Here is an 18,637-nt window from a genome sequence, read left to right as displayed (position 1 = left end):
GAAATGGTTGGCGGGCAAGAGATATGAATCAGGAAATGAAGAACGTTTTTTCCTTCTTTCTTTTTCTTTTTCTTTCTTTCTTTTTTTTTTTTTTTTAAGAACAAGCGGATTTACATCGATCGAGACTTCATCGTCGTGACTTTTTCGAGCAATCAAATTTGCTCGCCATCAGACGATGTCGCAATCTCTAAATCTGAAACGTTCGAGTTATTATTATTAAACGATTCTCTCCAGCGTTAAAATATAGACGATTAAAGACGATTAAAACCTTGCAACGTTGCAAATGGAGAAACGATAGAAAAATTGAATTACAAAATGAAATTGTTTTTGCGGCAAGAATATGAAAGACTAACGTGAAAAATTATTGCTCTCTTATTAAGCGTGTTAGCGTGTTTCCATTAAAACAATAGCATCCGTTCTCGAGCATTTTCAGAGAGTTGAACAATGGAATATTCAATTGGAGAAAAATAGAACACCGAGATTCTTTTGATCTTTTATCTCTTTTAGCTCGACGACAAAATGTGACGAAAGGATTGTTTATCCCCTTCTTCGTTTCCTACGAATTATCCCTGTTAATTATTATATTTATCCAATCTCGTGATAAAAACGAATACATGGAATACAAGTTGGAACGTTATCAAACGTTTTACGAATTATTTCACAGACGTTCACAGAGTTATCTCACGAGACGTTCGGATGGAAACAGATGCAGATAGAGTTTGCGCCAAGATGGTAGGTTACGGGTAAAACGATAGTAGTACCTCCTTTAATTATTGACTCTGAAGCTGCGGGCATATCGGATGCAGCCCAAAGGATTTCATACCGTGTATATATATATATACACGTGTTTCGAGAACGTTTAGGGTAATTGGCTAATACAGTGCTATCCAACCTCTCGAACTTCCATTAGTCTGAGAAGATATTCAAGAGGAACGTGAAAATATTCGCGAATTTTTTAACACTTCGTAATATTAGCAATTAAAAAAAAAGAAAACGCTCTTCGATTTATTTAAAACTATTCGAAGCAAATAGTGTGCCAATTTAGAGGGGAGATTAAAGTAGATCGAGACAAATTGAATTGAGAGTGATCGGGAAAGGGGAGCAAGTATTTAGTAATCTTTCGATCCCAAAAAAGTGGAGGAAACGTTTGAATCTGAACTGTTATCGACTTGGAAGTGTAGCGGGCAAAGGATTCTGTATCCGATCCGCGTATCTGGGAGTATTTTGGGTAATTGAGCGACTAATAGATGGACGAAAGTGCCGGCTCACTGGGGATCTGGTCCGAGGTATTGTACGTGACCGATCCTCCGCAGAACAACCGGCACGAGTTTCGGCTTGAAACTAGAGCTGGTATTCTCGTTTAAAGCTGATGAGTCGTTTGTCCCGTCCCTCGTCCGTTATTCCTTCGAAACGATTCGTTGAATCCGAGATCAACTCGGAGAATCTAGAGTTTTAACTTGCTCGATTTTTTTCTTTTCTTTTTGTATAAATCTATATCCGCTTTGGAAGAAGAATCGATCGCTTCGAAATGAAATTCTTTTCTTTATATTTAAAATGAAATTAAAAAAAAAAAGGAAAAATAACAGGAAAGTAAACGTTTGATTTTAATTTACAACTGACCTTTATCTTCCACACCCAGAGTTACCTTCCTCCTCCTCGCCGTTATCTTGCTCGCCTTTTTAAAATTCAAATTAATGCGGCCGCCCGCTTTTTAAAATTCCACGTGACGCGCGTGAAATATTACCGAAAATATATCTCAACGCGCTTCCAGTAGTTTTTAACGCGGTAATAACAAATGATTAATCATAATTTTCAATTATACATGGGAATAAAATTGTTCGAAATATTAGCATTAAATTGCGCTTGTCGAATCTTTCTCTCTCCTTCTTTCTCTCTTTTTTTAAACTCTCGCCCTTCGAGCTACGAATATTACTTTCCAAACAACAATTAATAATAATTATTCGTATAATATCGTTTAATCGTGTCTAATACACTCTTTCTCCGTCGAATCGATCTTTCCTAAAAATTTACGTAAGCAAGATTTCTAGCACAATACGTGTAAAGCGATCGACCGAAATTTGGGCGTAATAACGTGCCCTGCCTAGCAGCCACGCAGCTCTGTAACACGGGATGAATTATGTATACCGACGTGAATAATATAATTCAAATAACCGGGTATCGATACGTCGAAATTACAAGTTGGGAGGGGAGGGGAAGGGGTGTTCTTCTGTATCGGTGTTATCAATCAATCGGTATTATTGACACCGATTAAATTTTCCGACCTCCTGTGTATTCCCTTTAAATAATTAACCTCTAATGACTTCCTCCCTGTAAACGTGTATATAATAATAAATTTATTATTTATTTAAAACCACCAACAAATGCGAAAATATATATGAAAATATGACATATGATATTAGAAGGTGATATCAATCGTTAATAATTTTCGTTCGAATTTTTTCCATTCTCTCTTTTCCACTTGAGATATATTTTCACAGGTAAAGTCTGTTCTGCGTTGCGTGAATGCAATCTCGAGAAATTAGACGACACAATGACGTCGTTGTGATGACAGCTCGATATTGAGATTCCTCGAGACCGCAGAATGCTTATGATCGACGATGTCCCCAACGGCCAACCTCAGGATCGTGTGTCCCTTAATTTCAATTTGCTGGAATTTTGGAATAGAAGAGAGACTTTGCGGTGTTTGGCGCTTTGGGGAATTTGTGAGAAGCTTTTCCATCGAGAAGAGAAGAGAAAAGGAAAGAAAGGAAGAGAAATCTTTTTTCTGATCTCTCGAACAGATCGATTCGAGAGAAGAAAAGAAAGAAGATTCTGTTGGAAATTAGAGTCGAGAAAAGAGGGAAGAAAGGTGACCGAAAATTACGGCTTGCGTGGCAGTTTTCTCCTCATTGCTTCGAGAAACGCGTCAAGCCGTGGAATTAATTGGGGATAAAATTGAGCAATTTACATGTGCAGCTGCTAAACGGCGAGAAAGCGTGCTTTCATTCGATCGGGAAGCGTATATTCGTACTACCATACTTACGTATGTAAGTATATGCGCCCCATTGACTTCCCATGTGTATCAATTATTCAGTCGAGTGTCTCCTTGAATAATTCATCGGCGTTTTAGTTATAAGTTCGGCTCAAGTGGCGTTCGGCTCAACCCGTTCACCTTCGTGAGCGCATGTGCCTCCCATTTCCTTGCCCCTCGTTTCGTCGGGAAAAGAAACTCTTGTTCACCTGCTCTTTCCCCCCCGTACAACTCGCGTATCCACCACTTGTGGATCGATCCACGATAATTCACCACAGATTTACCCTATTAAAAGTTTTCGAAGATCTTAAAAGGAAAATTTAAGAAGGAAATTATTTGAACGTAGATCTCGTGAATGAAATACGATTACGTAAAACGTATCCAACTTTGTTTTATTACTACAGGTTATATATACAAGCAACAACTTAAGTTTCAAATCAAGATGCAAATTTGAAAATGCACTTTAATTACAATTAAAATCTTAATAATTATGGAACCTAAGTAATAATCACACAATTGTAATATAAAAGAATGGAAACATACAAAGCTACGTTTCCTTCAAATCCATCAGCATCCTTCCATCGAATCCCAAATAACGTAAGACGCCGATATATGTACGCGTAATTGACAAATTGACGTAAGATTGAACGATAAAGAATTCGTATCTTTCCCGTGAATTCATCTTGGGAACGAGATAAAAGCATCTTCCTGTTATAGAAAGAAAGATTTCTAGACGTCCGCCTAAGGCCTTGGACGCCTTTCCTTCGCAACAACGAAAGAAGGATACTTCTCCCTGTTCCTCCTCCTTCCTCCCGAGGGTTGGTTGGTAAGAATGGCAGCGGCCAACTTGGTTGAGCGCTGGAAGAACTCGGGGCGGGGGAGGGGGAGGGTAGCATAGTAGTAGACTTTGCACTTGGAACTTTACGGTTGGCCTGCGCCTCGGCGTTTAGTCAATCCTAATGGCACTCCTCGGATTAAAGTTGAAACACCTTCCGGTGAATTAAGAACGCCGTCGCTCGTGAAACTCGCGAGCCGTCCGTGGAAAGGGCCGAATGCAGGAAGGACGAATTAATCGGAGGAGGATTGAAGGTTGCTCGAGGATCGGCAATTTTGGGAGGGGAAGGGGTTGTCTCGAATAATCGGTGATCGGGCGAAATTTAATGCATTCGAGTAAAGGATAAAAGTTATTTCGATGATTTATTGTTCAAGACGTAACAATAATAATAATAATTGTAATGGTTATATGAGAAGTGAGAATCGATTATGTTTATAAATGGTATTCGTAAGTGTATTATTATTGTTGGAAATTTTCAACTTAGTTACATTTCCAACTCTGCTTCGAATAGATGATTCGAAGTCTCATTTGTTTCCTTTTCTTCGTTGGACAAAAATATTTAACAACACATCAAATCGGTAATTTTAAAGGATTTCAAACGTGTATAGAGGATCCTGCTATTTATGATTCTTTGATTCTGACGGAGAATATTTTCTAGATGAAAAAAAAAAAGAAAAATGCTTGAAAAAAATAAAGAAGAGACGAAATTAAAGGGGATATTTGAAATAGACGACACGTATATTATCTAAGTCGAAGCAATCAGATTCCATTCGAACAATCGAACCTCCTATCTCCCACGTCGATTTTCTTTCTTCGAACCACGATTCCACACAATGGGATCCTACTCATGGCGCATTCCAATTGCATCGAGAAACGTATTCTAAGAGAATTCTCAATTAACCGGCGATGGAACAGCTAACAGAGGCGAAAATCGTATTGTTAACGATAACAGTGTCTACGAATCCTTAATCCGCGCGATCGAAAGAAACGTTATCATTGCGAGAAAAATCGTGCACAAAATTAACCTGTTCTCCTTTAAGGAGAATTGATTTTAAATTACTTATTATGTATTCAGAGTAATTATACAATTTTATCAGATTTTTATGCTAATCATTCCACAATGTACATACAGTATAATAATATTACACATAAAAGAGACTTTTTTTTAAATACTCCTTTAAATTGATTTTAAATTACTTACTATTTTTAGAATAATTATATAATTTTGTCACATTTTTATGCTAATCATTCCACAATGTACACACAGTATAATAATATTATAGAGACTTTTTTTTAAATACTCCTTTAAATTGATTTTAAATTACTTACTATTTTCAGAATAATTATACAATTTTATCAGATTTTTATGTTAATCAATTTCCACAATGTACACACAGTATAATAATAATATTACACATAAAAGAGATTTTTTTTTTAAATACTCGTTCTAGCACGTAACATTGCGTGATATTCCGTTATATTTTCATTCTTTGGTAACAAGTTTCTAAAATTATAAAATCATCTTTCTTGAGAAATATATAACTCGTCGCCATTTTAAATAAAGTTAACTCGATAGTTGCGTGTTCGAGTCCAGGATCGAGTAGCGTATCTTTTTCTTTTTCTTTTTCTTTTTTTTTTTTTTTGCAAATCATTTGATTAACGCACGAATGAAAACTTCGTTCTTAAGCGTGTTCTTACAGCGTCATTTGCGAGGTTGCGAAAAAAAAATAAAAAAAAAAAGAAGATACAGGTTCTCCTGTCCAAGGTAACTGTACATCGAAAGAAGTATACACGTACGTGTCACGTACAGCCATTTTGCAGTACGGTATAATTTTAACACGTTTCCAAATGACGAAACTTTCTTATCAATTATTCTTCCATCTTTTTCTTCCGGCGCAGAATTGAAAAATTATTTGATCACCCCGCTGCTATATCGAATAACTATTCTTTTCGAATGATATTTAAAAAAACACGGAGAAAAGAAATTTTCCCTCAAAACACAACTTTTCAACACTCCAATCTTTTTTCTTTTCCTTCTTTCCTTCCTTCTTTCTTTCTCTCCTCGCTCAACTTCAACGATCGATTCTTCCTCTTTCTTCGCGAAATTTTCATCGACAGTTCGAACGACACAAGCTTCGACAAGCAAAGACGGTGGAATTAAATTTTTCCGCGAACTCGGAAACGAGTTTCGAAGTCTCATTTCCGATTCCACGTTCGACCAGCACACTTGGCTCGTTCGCCTGATCGGGCACAACGCGATTCCACCCGATCTGGAAGATGTTATTCGACCATCGGATACGAACCAGCAGCAGAACAATCAACACTCTCTCTCCCTCTCTCTCTTTCTCTCTGTCGCTGTCACTCCACTCGAACGGCGGAGTATGAAGAAAAAGGAAAACAAGAGGATGGTCGGGAAGGAAGAGGGCACTCGGATGGATGGAATTCGAGGTATTTTCTTGTCATCCCGAAACGACCACGCGGCCCATTGAACCCTTTATTTACTCGGCAGCCTTCGAGGAGAGAGGCAAGTCTCTCGAGCGAGACGTGAAGTGGACCATCTTCGGCACCGATCGCTCGCTCCCAACCATCCTGACAACTCTTATCGCGCGACACATTGACAATCACTCTCCGCTGAACGTACAAATTTTTCTTCCCTATTTCTCACTCCCTTCGTTAATCTCGATTGATCTTTTTCCAAACATAAATTTTCGCGCTCAATTCTCGTGATTTTTGGAGGAATTCCTCAGCTTCTCATTCTTCATCTTCATTCAGAATGGATTTGAGTACGTCGTTGAGTAACGTTGGAGATAATATTTCGAAGGATGAGAGATTTAGATAACTTATGTAATAATTGGAAATAATGTTTTATTAATGCAATTAATATAAATGCATACTTAAAATGATTTATTCGAAATTTTTAACTGGTTAATTTTTTAAAATGATTGACTGAATTATTTGAAATTATTCGATGTGTACAGTGAAATAGGAAGTGATTTATTTCGTCTTCTCTCGTTACAAGTGTTTGACGATATGCAAGGAGCGAAACGAGCTTTTTTTTTTACCTTTATTCTAAGGCTTGTACGAGCAAGGATGAGAGATTTCATAACTTATAACTTAATAATTGGGAATAATATTGTTTATTAATGCATTTTAATAAATGCATACTTAAAGTGATTTATTCGAAATTTTTAACTGGTTAACTTTTTTAAAATGATTGAATTATTTGTGAAATAGGAAGTGATTTATTTCGTCTTCTCTCGTTACAAGTGTTTGACGATATGCAAGGAGCGAAACGAGCTTTTTTTTACCTTTATTCTAAAGCTTGTACGAGTTTGTCGATAAACAACGCGCGCGTTCGTTTAAAATTGAACGTTTTCTTATAACGATGAAACCGGTGGTTAACCTTCATTAAATGCTGAATCAGTTGTCTCCCCTCGCTGGCTACACCTTTTATTAATCTTTTACTGGGGGACTGAAATAGGTTTAGGTTTATTTCTCTTTCTTCGTAGCCGATACGATTTCTCATGCATTCAGCCAGGAGCGCATACTGCGACAGCGTATACACTGAACAGGATTGTTTCTTCATTTTTCAACGCAACGGGGTAAGGAATCTTTGATGTGGCAGGGTGGAAGGATAAAAATAATTCTTGGTCTTGTCGGTCAGACGGTTTTAAACCGCGGGATATAATTAGATTCGTGACACCGAGAGATCTTCGTAACACCGACGAAGGAAAAACTTGGAGGAGGAGTAAATAATCGTGAACAATTTTAAATTAAACCAGATGAGATAAATAAGGACGATGGAAGAAAAAAATGAACCTAGAGATCGTCCTAGAGAGAATCGATTCTAGTGAATCGAAGTTCGGTTTTCCTTCTTCTGTGATATTTTTCTCTTCATTAGAGAGAGAGAATGTCTTCCCGTCACAAATTACAATTAACAAGCCCTTTTTTTTTCCTTTTTCCCTAACCAACAACCAAAAAAAAAGAATCAGAAATGGTAATATTCATTAGCAAATTATACAAAGAATTAAAAAGAAACATTGGTTTGAATGGGCGGAAATCCAGATTAATGAAAAGCTGAGGATGAATGTATATACCTGTGCTATCTTCGCGAAGAAAGAATCTACGACTAGATTGAAAAGGCGTGCGCCACGTTCAATGTGAATCCTAGAGCACAGAATTTTTTTTTCCACAATTGTTATTATCATTTTATAAAATTCGAAAGAATAGAAGAAGAAACGAAGGTTTTGAATTTCTTTTCTTTTTTCGTTTCGTTTCGTTTCGTTTCGTCGTCCGGTTTGAAAAAAAACATTCGTCAGAAAATTAAAGGAAACCGGGGAGGCCGGGAAACGGCACGAGAATACGTCGTCTAGAATTAAAGTCTTTTCTTTTCTTTTCCTTTTTTTTTTTTTAATCCATATCCAGCTTCGGCATTATCCCCAATTACGCGAAATTTCAAACGGGTTTTCCCTCGGGACGGTTCTCTCGTTTTCTTATTTTCTACGCAATTACTTAAGATCTCGTATTCAAGTACTAAGTGCGTTGCCGACTTCGCTTCTCCTCTATTACCCCCTCCTCCTCCTCCTCCTTCCACCTCCCTCCTTTTCCAACAAAGATCTCATTATTCTCCATCGCGCCAGTTTCTTCCCCTCCTCTCTCCTCCGTTAAATGATCCTTTATAACAACGATTCTCAAACTGTAAACTCCTCGTGGAGGAGGAAGAGGGAGCCGAAAGTTGATCCATAAATAAGTTTTGAATTCGATCGGTTTTTTCCATTGTGAGTTATTTCGTTTCTAACTGTTAAACTTTTATTTTTCTTCTCGTTTCTTCGTAATATATTGTGCAATAATTTATAATAATTTTCTTTTTTACAATTATTGTTCTTGGTTCAAAATTAACATCGTAATTCATCGAGATAGATACGTAATTACTATACTTATCATCGCTTTAATCATTCATAGTCGTTTTGTATCCGTCTCTTCACAAATTACAATCGTTGTATAAATTTTAGAAATCTTAGGAAACCTTGTCCTTCGAATAAGCTCGTTCGATAAAAGTGCGGTTCAGGTGGAGAGTCGATAACAGGTCTAATCTCGGCTCGACTTGGAGCAATAACCACGATGGCGAATGGCGCAGTTGCAGAGATGGCAGTTACTTTTCATAGGCAATTCTAGAAAACACGGCAACTCGAGTCGCGTGCGAAAGTTGAATAAAGGAACCACCTGTTCTTCACCTGATCCCTCCTCCAGTTTATCGCCTACCGGTTTTCTCCATTTTGACGTTGATCGTCCCACAATGTCCTTCGCGGAAATAATATTTGAGATTTAAATCAAATCATCGCCGAAATTTGAATTTACGTCACATTTGGAGGAAAGTGGTGGCGTTTGGAAAGGTTAGAGGAGGAAATTATTATTACCGATTATCACGTTTTATCGTCGTTTATTAACGATAATACCATCCATCAATTTATCATCGATGATTACGTTTTTACTTAATTATTCGCGTTCTTGAAATTGAATACGAGATTTTTATTTTTCGTAGACGTAAGTATTCGTATCGCAATTTATAGTTGATGATGAATCGAAGGGGAAATGTCAATTCGCCCGTAATTGACTCTCTACACGCGTCCATTGATATTTATCATAATTTAAAATATTGATATGAATGACCGTGATGATGATCCCTGTGAAAATTTTAAATTATTTTGCAATTTGCAACAACAAGTTTGATTGATTCTCAATATATAACCCATAATCATGCGATAGAACATCCATTTATCCGTCAATTTATCATCGATGATTACGTTTTTATTTAATTATTCGCGAATTGAATTAATTTTTATCTTATACTTGAAAATACGTTTCAAATTCTAAAAAAAGAAAAAGAGGGAGGGGGAGAAGTTAAACTGTAACACAAGAATGACAAATACTTTCGTGCTATCGACGATCGAAGTTTCCAATCTGTTGTACTTCCGTACTCGACCGCGTGAACTCAACTTCCTTTATCGTATTCTACCTTCGTGCGAATAGAATCGAAAGTCTATCGGTTGGCGAAAAAAACTCCACCTGTAACGGATAAGTTACGCGTTCAAAGAGGATACGATACGTTGTTTGTGCGCCAGTAACTATACCGGGAACGCGATAAAATGTAATTCTGATACACGCGGGCCGATAGCGAGGACTGATAAAGACGAGGTTAATCTCGACAATTTTCCTTCGAATATATAGAGTTCTCATTACTGTAAAATAAAATAGTAAATTGAATATGTATCTCTAACGATGAAAGGTGAAATAATTTAAAAAAAATTTATTTCTTTCGTCCATAAAATTCAAGTACATTTATATTTCCCGCGCTTACTTTTTAAAGATTTGGAGAAATTGTTCCTCTTGATATTGAAATTTTTAACAGGATCATGAAAAATTTTATTAACAATTTATATCGAAATTGTGTAAAGGGAATGAGAAAAAAGGAATTTATTTTGTATCCAATAAAATCGTTGATCTATCCAATCGATTTTTACTTCGATCGAGTTATATTTTTTTAATTAAACATTATCGACTTGAATATAAATGTTACGGTAAAAGGTAGAAAATATAGAATATTACATAATTCGGGAGATAAAGCGAGGTAAAAGGTAATTGAACAAGGGGGCTACCGTCGGCTGTGTACGCGATATAAATTGCCCGTTTAAAAAAGACACGGTATCTTAATTAACCGATCCACGTTATTCCACAATGTTAGCCGAAGAAAAATGAACGTCCGGGATCAAACGTTTCGATAAGGACAGCGCGTTGCATGTTCGACGATAAAAAGCGGGCAACGTTTCGGGACGCTGAAGCACTTCGGGCGCGCAGCCGAATATTATCTTTAAGAGAGACGAGCATCGAAAAGATCATCGATTTCTCGCTCTCACGAAAATTAATCCGCTATATAAACGATAAGAGCCGCGTAATTTGTACACTTTTGAACGTTTATCGTTATTATTATTATGTAAACAATAATGTAAACAAAAATTGTAAAAAAATACTCGAGTTAATTTTTTCAAAGGGAAACATTTAAAAATTAAAAATCGGTCGATAACGATCAAAACGAATGTATTCCAATTCGATCCTCGTTGCCTACGAAATCAAAATCAGTATAAAAATCGAGCGAATTCTTCTTCTTCTTTTTCCTTTCAAATCGTCGCTTCTTCTAAATTTCAAAAAAATAAAGTAAAATAAAAAAATGAGAAGAAATGGATCGGCACAGGTAGCTCTTCCCGACGCAACGATATCAGGCAGCGGGATACGTAGTCCAATACCAAGTGGCCACTGTTGGAATGAGGTTGACCTTGGCATTCTCGTACAGATAATAGTGGTACGTACCTAGTTGGTGGCCACTGCGTACGCTCCCCCTCTTTTCGATGTCGTACCCTCATTTCGCTTCTTGCCGCCTCGCCCCTGCACACAGCCGCATCAGCGCCTACCGAGAAACCGTATAAATCGGACTAAGACCTTGCCTGCCTCTCCATTCGTGACCATCGTGACGAGTTTTCCTTTAACCGAGCTACACGCGAGATACAACATAGTTGCGGGCACGCGTTCGTCTCGAGAGAGGCAAGGGAGGAGAAGAGAGAATTCGATCGGCGACGATTTCTCCTCGATCGAGAGAAAGAGAGAGAAAGAGAGGCGGTCGTTCTGTCAAGAGGAACGCTTCTCGAGAAATGACCAACAGTGCCGGCCTTTAATTCTCTTACTCTCGTCCGGAATATCGGATCCCTGCTCGAGGAAAACGCGAGGAATCGAGATAGTTGAAGTCGTTGAACGCTGTAACTGACTGGCAGCGGAGAATCTGAATTTTCGAGCGATAATGTTCCCAAAGAAAAACGTTTTCATGCAGAGCGGTTTTGAGATATCGTTATGAATTCTTTGGAATAATCGAGACAGCATTCAAAGAAGTTAAAATTAATCAATTGAAGAATAAAAGAGAGATTAAGTAATCTCTTTAAAAATTCAAAGTAAATAATAATCGTATTAAAAAGCGAGCAAAGTTTAATATAATGGAGGAACAATGGTAACTATTTTATCCTGGCACAGCTGTATTAATACAACGTCAGCTTTAAAAATAATTAGACGTTGAACAGGAACGTCTCAACGGGCTTAATCACGAGGCTTGGGGGCGGTTAAACACGATACAACCAGTTCAAACAGTCTCGCTAAACAGAGATCGAAGGGAGAGAGAGAGAGAGAGAGAGAGAGAGAGAGAGGTTGAAAGCGCAGGTTGATAAGGTGAGCCGGCTGTTGCGAGACCGTTAGGAGGAGCAGAGCAGAGCAGAGGCAGAGCAGGGCACCGCGACGATTTGCAGGAGGACGCGAGTCGCGTGGAGGCGTGCGACTATGCAAGGTATGCAGCCTCGAATCTTTTTTCCGCCTTTTTATTATACTCCTCTCCCCTCTCTCCACAGGAGACGAACACGCCGCGGCAAAAAGTAACATCCTTATCCTTGGTCGCGATCCCAACCTCTGACACGAAAAGCTTCCAGATTTGACACGAGGCGAGTGTAGAGATCGAGAAAATTTGGGAAAATTGTGAACGATTGAGTTGTGAAAGTTTTAACGACGTTCATTGTTATTCTTATAATTTTATCTTTGTTTAAAGATTGTTATTTAAATAGAATTATGTTTCACGCTTGTTTGCATTTATTGAGTTTTCGGATATAATTGAACGACTTGTAAAAATGGCGCATGTTTTTCATAAAATTCGTTAGAGAAATTATGAAGAATTGACTTAATAAACTTTAACGATTTCCATTATTGTTCTTATTGCGATATTATCTAAATACATAGACACGATCATTTTATATCATTTTTTCGCAATTACCGCTTCTTGCCGTGGTTGAACGGCACAATTACTCTTCATTTGTCGGCTTTTTTCTCAACCTGTAATATAATTAAATTCTTGTAAAAATATAGCGCGTATAGTTATCTCGCATACCAGCAAGTAAACGTTAAACAAATATTTATAAGATCGTTTCCTAACCTGTTCGTTAAGAAACGGTTCGAATGTAAAGAATGGTAATTCCCCTCTCTTTCGTAATAAAAATTCACGATGAAGACGGGGGAAAATCGTTGACGATTTTCTCTTCTCTCCTCCCCGTTGAATCTCGAACGCGTGATCCGCATAAACGAATCCGCATAAACGAACGGATCATCCTCGAGTCCCCCCTCCTCCTTCTTCGCGAAAAGGGTATCTGGATGATTTATCCCAGGCGTTGGAAACGCGCCTTAAGGTTTTCGCGAAATTCACGACGACCGAGTCGTGGAATCTCTCGTACATTAAATTAGCCGGGGTTGACGATTAACTCAAGATCATTTACGAGATCTGGCTACCGCCATCTTTGCTACCTATCCCGTCCACCCTGCCTCTCCCCTCCCTCCTCCTCCTGCTAACTGCGGTAATTGAATTTGAGAGCGGCTCGCCGTATTCCTGACTCCGGTTTCCTGTACGTACCGGAAATAAAAAGAAAAAAAAAAGGGAGAGGGAAGAAAATTTGATAGCCTTGCCTCGTTTTCTCTTGGAAAGGGGAAGGGAGGGGGGATCTTGGAGATCTTGGAGATGTTGGAGATCTGTGATTACGCGACATTTTCCCTCCCGTATAATATAATATCGTTTAACGCTTCGTAATTCGAAATTGCTCGTTGCTTGTTGCAGTTTGTCAAAGTTTGTTTGTTATATTTTTGTATAGAATTTTTTAGATGGACGGAAATCAGCGATGTATCATTTCAAAGGGGAAAATATAACACGATCAGATATTCCGAACGTATACGCAATTTCAGAGAATGGTTTCTTTTTGTCGCAATGATCAAAATTATATATTTCTTAAGCTTTTTCTTTCTGTATGAATCAAAATATTTGATTTGATAAACGTTTAATAAACGAAAACGTTTTACAAATCGCTTAATCGACCTCTCGAAAAGAGAAACGTTATTATGAACGAAGAATGAGCGACGATATTATAGTTGATCCGTGTACATGTAAAATATAAATAGGTTTAGAAAGTTGTATCGCGGAAAAATACCCTCGTTCACTACGGTGTACCGCCATAACGGTTGAAGTGGCCATTGAAGAGTGGGCGCATCAATAAAAGAAGCTCCCACATCTATACCGTATGTTTAATACATTCAATTTCTCGACTCATGACTGCATTCATAACGTCAATTATGAAATAACGCTAAACACAATATCAGCTACTTTCAATATATAATGCCTGTGAATTCCATATGGATTTAACGGTACTCGTGCAATCTTGCCGCGATCTTGCGACAATTCACCTGTCGATTCATTCCAAATTCCAGAATTCGAAGAGGAAGATAAAAAAATCGATCCATCGAGTCTCGATCAATTTTCAAAGGATTTTAAAATCTCTTTGATAAGGATCCAATCCTTAGTTATTAAAAATGACAAAGAGAAAGAAGAAATCAGAGACAAAAATATACAGATCTTTCGAGAAACTTAAAAATCGATATTCTCCGATCCCGATCGATTTCAAGATTCTTATCCTAATTTCCTCTCCATCCTCAAACACGATTTTCCTTCGATCTCGAAAAAGAGGAGAAATCATAGACAAAAATATCGATATACAGATCTTTCGAGAAACTTGGTAAAATCGATATTCTCCTAAATCCCTTAGAATGCTTTATTTTTCCCAAATTTCAAGGAGTTTCGAATTCTCAAATCCCAAATTTCAAAATTCTTATCCTAATTTCCTCTCCTCAAAGACGACTTTCCTTCGATCTCGAAAAAGCGGAAGTAGCGAAGAGAAATCATAAACAAAAATATCGATATACAGATCTTTCGAGAAACTTGATAAAATCGATATTCTCCTAAATCCCTTAGAATGCTTTATTTTGCCCAAATTCCAAGGAGTTTCGAATTCTCAAATCTCGATCGATTTCAAAATTCTTATCCTAATTTCCTCTCCATCCTTAAAGACTTTCCTTCGATCTCGAAAAAGCGAAGAGAAATCATAGACAAAAATATCGATATACAGATCTTTCTCTAAATTTAGAATGCTTTATTTTGCTCAAATTCCAAGGAATTTCGAATTCTCAAAACCCAAATTTCAAAATTCTTATCCTAATTTCCTGTCCATCCTCAAAGACTTTCCTTCGATCTCGAAAAAGCGGAAATAGCGAAGAGAAATCACAGACAAAAATATATACAAATCTTTCGCGAAACTTGGTGAGATTTCAAAATTCTTATCTCCTTCTTATCCTCAGCGACGACTACGCGAAAAAAAGCGGAAACGAGTCGATTGTTCGATCGATTGGGCGATCGATGCTCGATCGATGACGTCGCGGATGTCGTGCACGAGGAATATGAAGAGTAAGCAAGCCCGTTGGCTCCGACACGAGTCGAGCAGGATCGTGGCGGCATGGCAGGAGGTCAAAGAACGCGAATCGCAAACTCATGCGATCGGCGCGTTGCGCGCGGCCTCTCTCGAGCGCTCGGCTCTCCGCTCGTTGGAAGCTCGGCCAGCCGAAAGGGGACGGGAACACGTTGGAAAGCCGGAGCGGGACGGAGAGGGAGATAGGTGGTATTCGCCAGCTGCCGTTGAACGTGTTCAATGCCGCAGTTGAAGCAAGAAAGCGGTCGGCGGAGGAGAAGAGGTCGGTCGGTCGCTCTCTCTCTCTCTCTCTCTCTCTCTCTCTCCTTGGTGGGGATGGAGCCGTGTGGGCCGGCTGTGGTGGTGCTGCCGCTACTCCTGCTTCGTGTTCCTCTTTCGACTTCAGTTCTCTCTCTATATACGTACCGGGAGGTATTGCCATTGCCGGGCCGCGGCCAGCAATGCTCTAGGCGGCCTCGAGAGAGAGGAGAGCAAGCACCACCTTGGATCGGCCTCTGTCAGGTAGGACCGAAACTGTGCGACCGTCCAGCACCGGGGGAGGGGGTGAAAATCCACCACCGGCATCTCGACTGGCAGCCCTACCGGTTGACAGTAGAGAGAAGGCACGCGAAGCCACTCCTGCCGCCTCGTCCAATCTAAAAATCGTTTCCCAGATTTTTAGTCGAAACTGTTACGCGCTCCCTCTCTTCCTCTCTCTCTCTCTCTCTCTCCTCTCCACTCTTTCTAATTGTTTCAACCCGTTAATTTATCGACCTATTCATCCGTACAATTTCTTAGAAAAAAGAAACGGTGTCTGAAAGTGGTAAATCGTTGTGTAATAAGTATATATATATGTATATATATATATTTATATATATATATACATATATATATATATATGTATATACACGTATCTGTAGAGCGTTGCGGTAGCGAAGCCGGAATGTCGCCACGTTAAGATCGTCTTTCTGCTCGTAAATCCGACTGCGTTCGTATCAGGAGGAACGGTATAACGGAGCCGTATCCGGCAGTGGTTGTCCAGTGCAAAGAGAGAAGAAAACGTGTGAAACTAGTATTATTATATATCGGAGAAAGAGAAAGAGAGAGAGGGAGAGGGAGAGCTTCGGGCGAGAGTACTTGTTCCGAGGCGAAGATTTTCCGAACGAGGATGAGAAGAAGATAGGAGGAACGAATTTCCTCGAGAAATTTTCTCGGGGGAAAATTGCGGGGGCTCGGATTCTTTCTCGGATTGGAAGAGTCGTCGCAAAGCCGGAAAGATAAAGGAAGAAAGGGGGAAAAAAAGGTGGAGAAAAAGGGAGACTTAACGCGCTTAGAGTAGTAGACGGTTGACAGTCGACGAGGACGAAGCGAAAGGCAGCTTCGAACTTGTTAACCGGTTTCCGCGGATCGGCATGCAGAACGACACTCCGCGAGGACTACGTACGCCACGAAGTGGAGCCCCCGATGTTCCGTGCGTGTCCCACGCGTAAAGCGATCGGACCGGTCTGCCGGATCAGAGACGGATGATCACCTGCCAACGATAGTATACCTTACAGCGGTACAAGCTGGTACTGGATAATTTTCGAAGAGGCTGAGAATGGATGAGAAACCATGAGCACGAACCTGTGAAACGATTCTATTTGTGAATAATATTTTATTATTTATTTCGAGTTCGAGCGTTGGAGGGAAGAAACCATGTTTGCATTACGAGGATTTTTGAAATAGAGAAAGAGAGAAGGATGGAAAGATTATTGTTTCAACGATTGGAAAAAGGAAGGGAGTGAGGAGACATCGACGCGGGGGAAGGAAGGAAACTAGCGCGTCGATCATCGAAACGTGCTTCCCTCGTGGTTTCGTGAGATATTTTTAATACTTCTGTGAGTGTGATCCATCGAATCGGTTGTTTTTTCTCGGTTGGTGAAATGGAGAGAGAGAGTTTCTTCTGTCTTATCTGAGATGCACGAAAGAATTCTTTATTTCCAGAGTATATATATATACGTGTATATATGTACTTGTTACACGTTGCGCATTGTTGATCCACCAAGTGAAATTCCAGATAAAAGAGTTTGTGCCTGTTTGTTCGCCGATAAGTGAATGAAGGTTTTTCAATAGTGTTGAATCGTATCGCTTGTACAACCGGTATGCCGGTAGTATGCGAATTAGAAAGTGTGCTAGGTGGTGCCATGGACACAAGTGGGTGCCCCGCTCGAGTTAACTCGATTTACCTTCGAAAATAGAAGAATTCGAAATAAACGAAGGATGAGAGATCCGAGATTAGTGTCCCCTTTCGTCCTCGTGCTTTGAAAAAAAGGAAAAAGTATCCGATCGAGTTCGATCGTTGACGAATCACGAAAATTTACGATGTCCGGTTATTTCTCTCATCTTCCTTGAACTCGTGCAAGAGAACGACGTTACACGCGTCTTCGAAAGGATAAAGTGAATCGTGACGGAAGGAATCTAAGCGTGATTTGTTCGAGATTAATCGGGATCAACCGTGCTCGACAATATGTTCAGTGAATGGAAGAACGTATTACACGGATCGTGATTTGTCGAGTGATCTTTTTTTTTTCTGTTCCTTTCTTTTTTTTTCTCTTTCTCTCACTTCGTGTATTTCGTATCGCACCGAGTTGGATCTTAATTAACCGGAAAAATTGGCAAAATTTGGCGAAAGCCGCAAACCGTGCGCTTCGAATCGTGTTGGAGGACGAAGAAGTGCAACGGTCGCCGTGGCATGAGGAGGTTCACACGCAGGCGCAAAACCCTGGCCGCATTCTCTGCGATTATGGGACGCCTTGGTAAAGGCTCGCAGAGCAGCACGACGAGGCCCATCTTCAGGGTACAGTATCGCAAACTCGTGGACGAGTACAACTCGCAGCAACAGGAACAGCTGAAGTTCATGCCAGCGTTACCCGATTACATGTCGTACTGCTGTTGCCGATGTGGTCACACTCAAAAACTCAAAGTAAGTTTTTTTTTTTTTTTTTTTTTTTTTTTTATACATATATAACCTATGTACCACCCTTCACCATGCATGATCACGAAGGTAATTCTATTGGGTAGAAAAATAAAATAGATTTTCCCCATATCTCGATTATTATTTTTTTTTTTTTCTACTTCTTTTCTTGCGAAAATTCCAAGATACGGATATTGAATTTTTAATATCATCTCTCGTAAACACGAAATAGATTTTCAGGATAGGTTCGAACCTGAAATTTCGATGTTCGAAATTTTGATAAAAATTTTCAACGTTCTTCGAAACTATCGAAATCTTTGTCGTTCTGTACGACATTATCATCATCATTATCATAGGAACGAAAAATGGATCGATTTTCTTTTTTTTTCGTTACAATTCGATCGCAATTAAGTTAAGTGAATGGAATAACATCATCCGCGCGACACCCGATC

The 18,637-nt window shown here is 39.1% G+C and overlaps 1 protein-coding gene across 8 annotated transcripts in view; it reads left to right on the top strand.

Annotated features, from left to right (window-relative positions):
- Positions 1-18,637, top strand: part of LOC408803 (tensin-1) — a 247,322-nt gene that overhangs the window by 202,669 nt on the left and 26,016 nt on the right. The window contains exons 1-2 of one of the 8 annotated variants that reach the window (XM_006565138.3): positions 15,567-15,754; positions 16,153-18,194. The exons of 5 other annotated variants lie outside the window; for them this stretch is intronic. In XM_006565138.3, coding sequence (XP_006565201.1) covers positions 17,964-18,194 — 231 coding nt within the window. In that variant the 5' untranslated portion in view covers positions 15,567-15,754; positions 16,153-17,963. 2 more of the 8 variants (XM_392334.7, XM_006565136.3) reach the window with 2 other exon arrangements.

This window comes from Apis mellifera, linkage group LG4, assembly GCF_003254395.2.
Source record: "Apis mellifera strain DH4 linkage group LG4, Amel_HAv3.1, whole genome shotgun sequence".
NCBI classification, from domain to species: Eukaryota; Metazoa; Arthropoda; class Insecta; order Hymenoptera; family Apidae; genus Apis; species Apis mellifera.
Note: the sequence above shows the minus strand (reverse complement) of the source record. Positions and strands in the feature narration are given on the sequence as shown.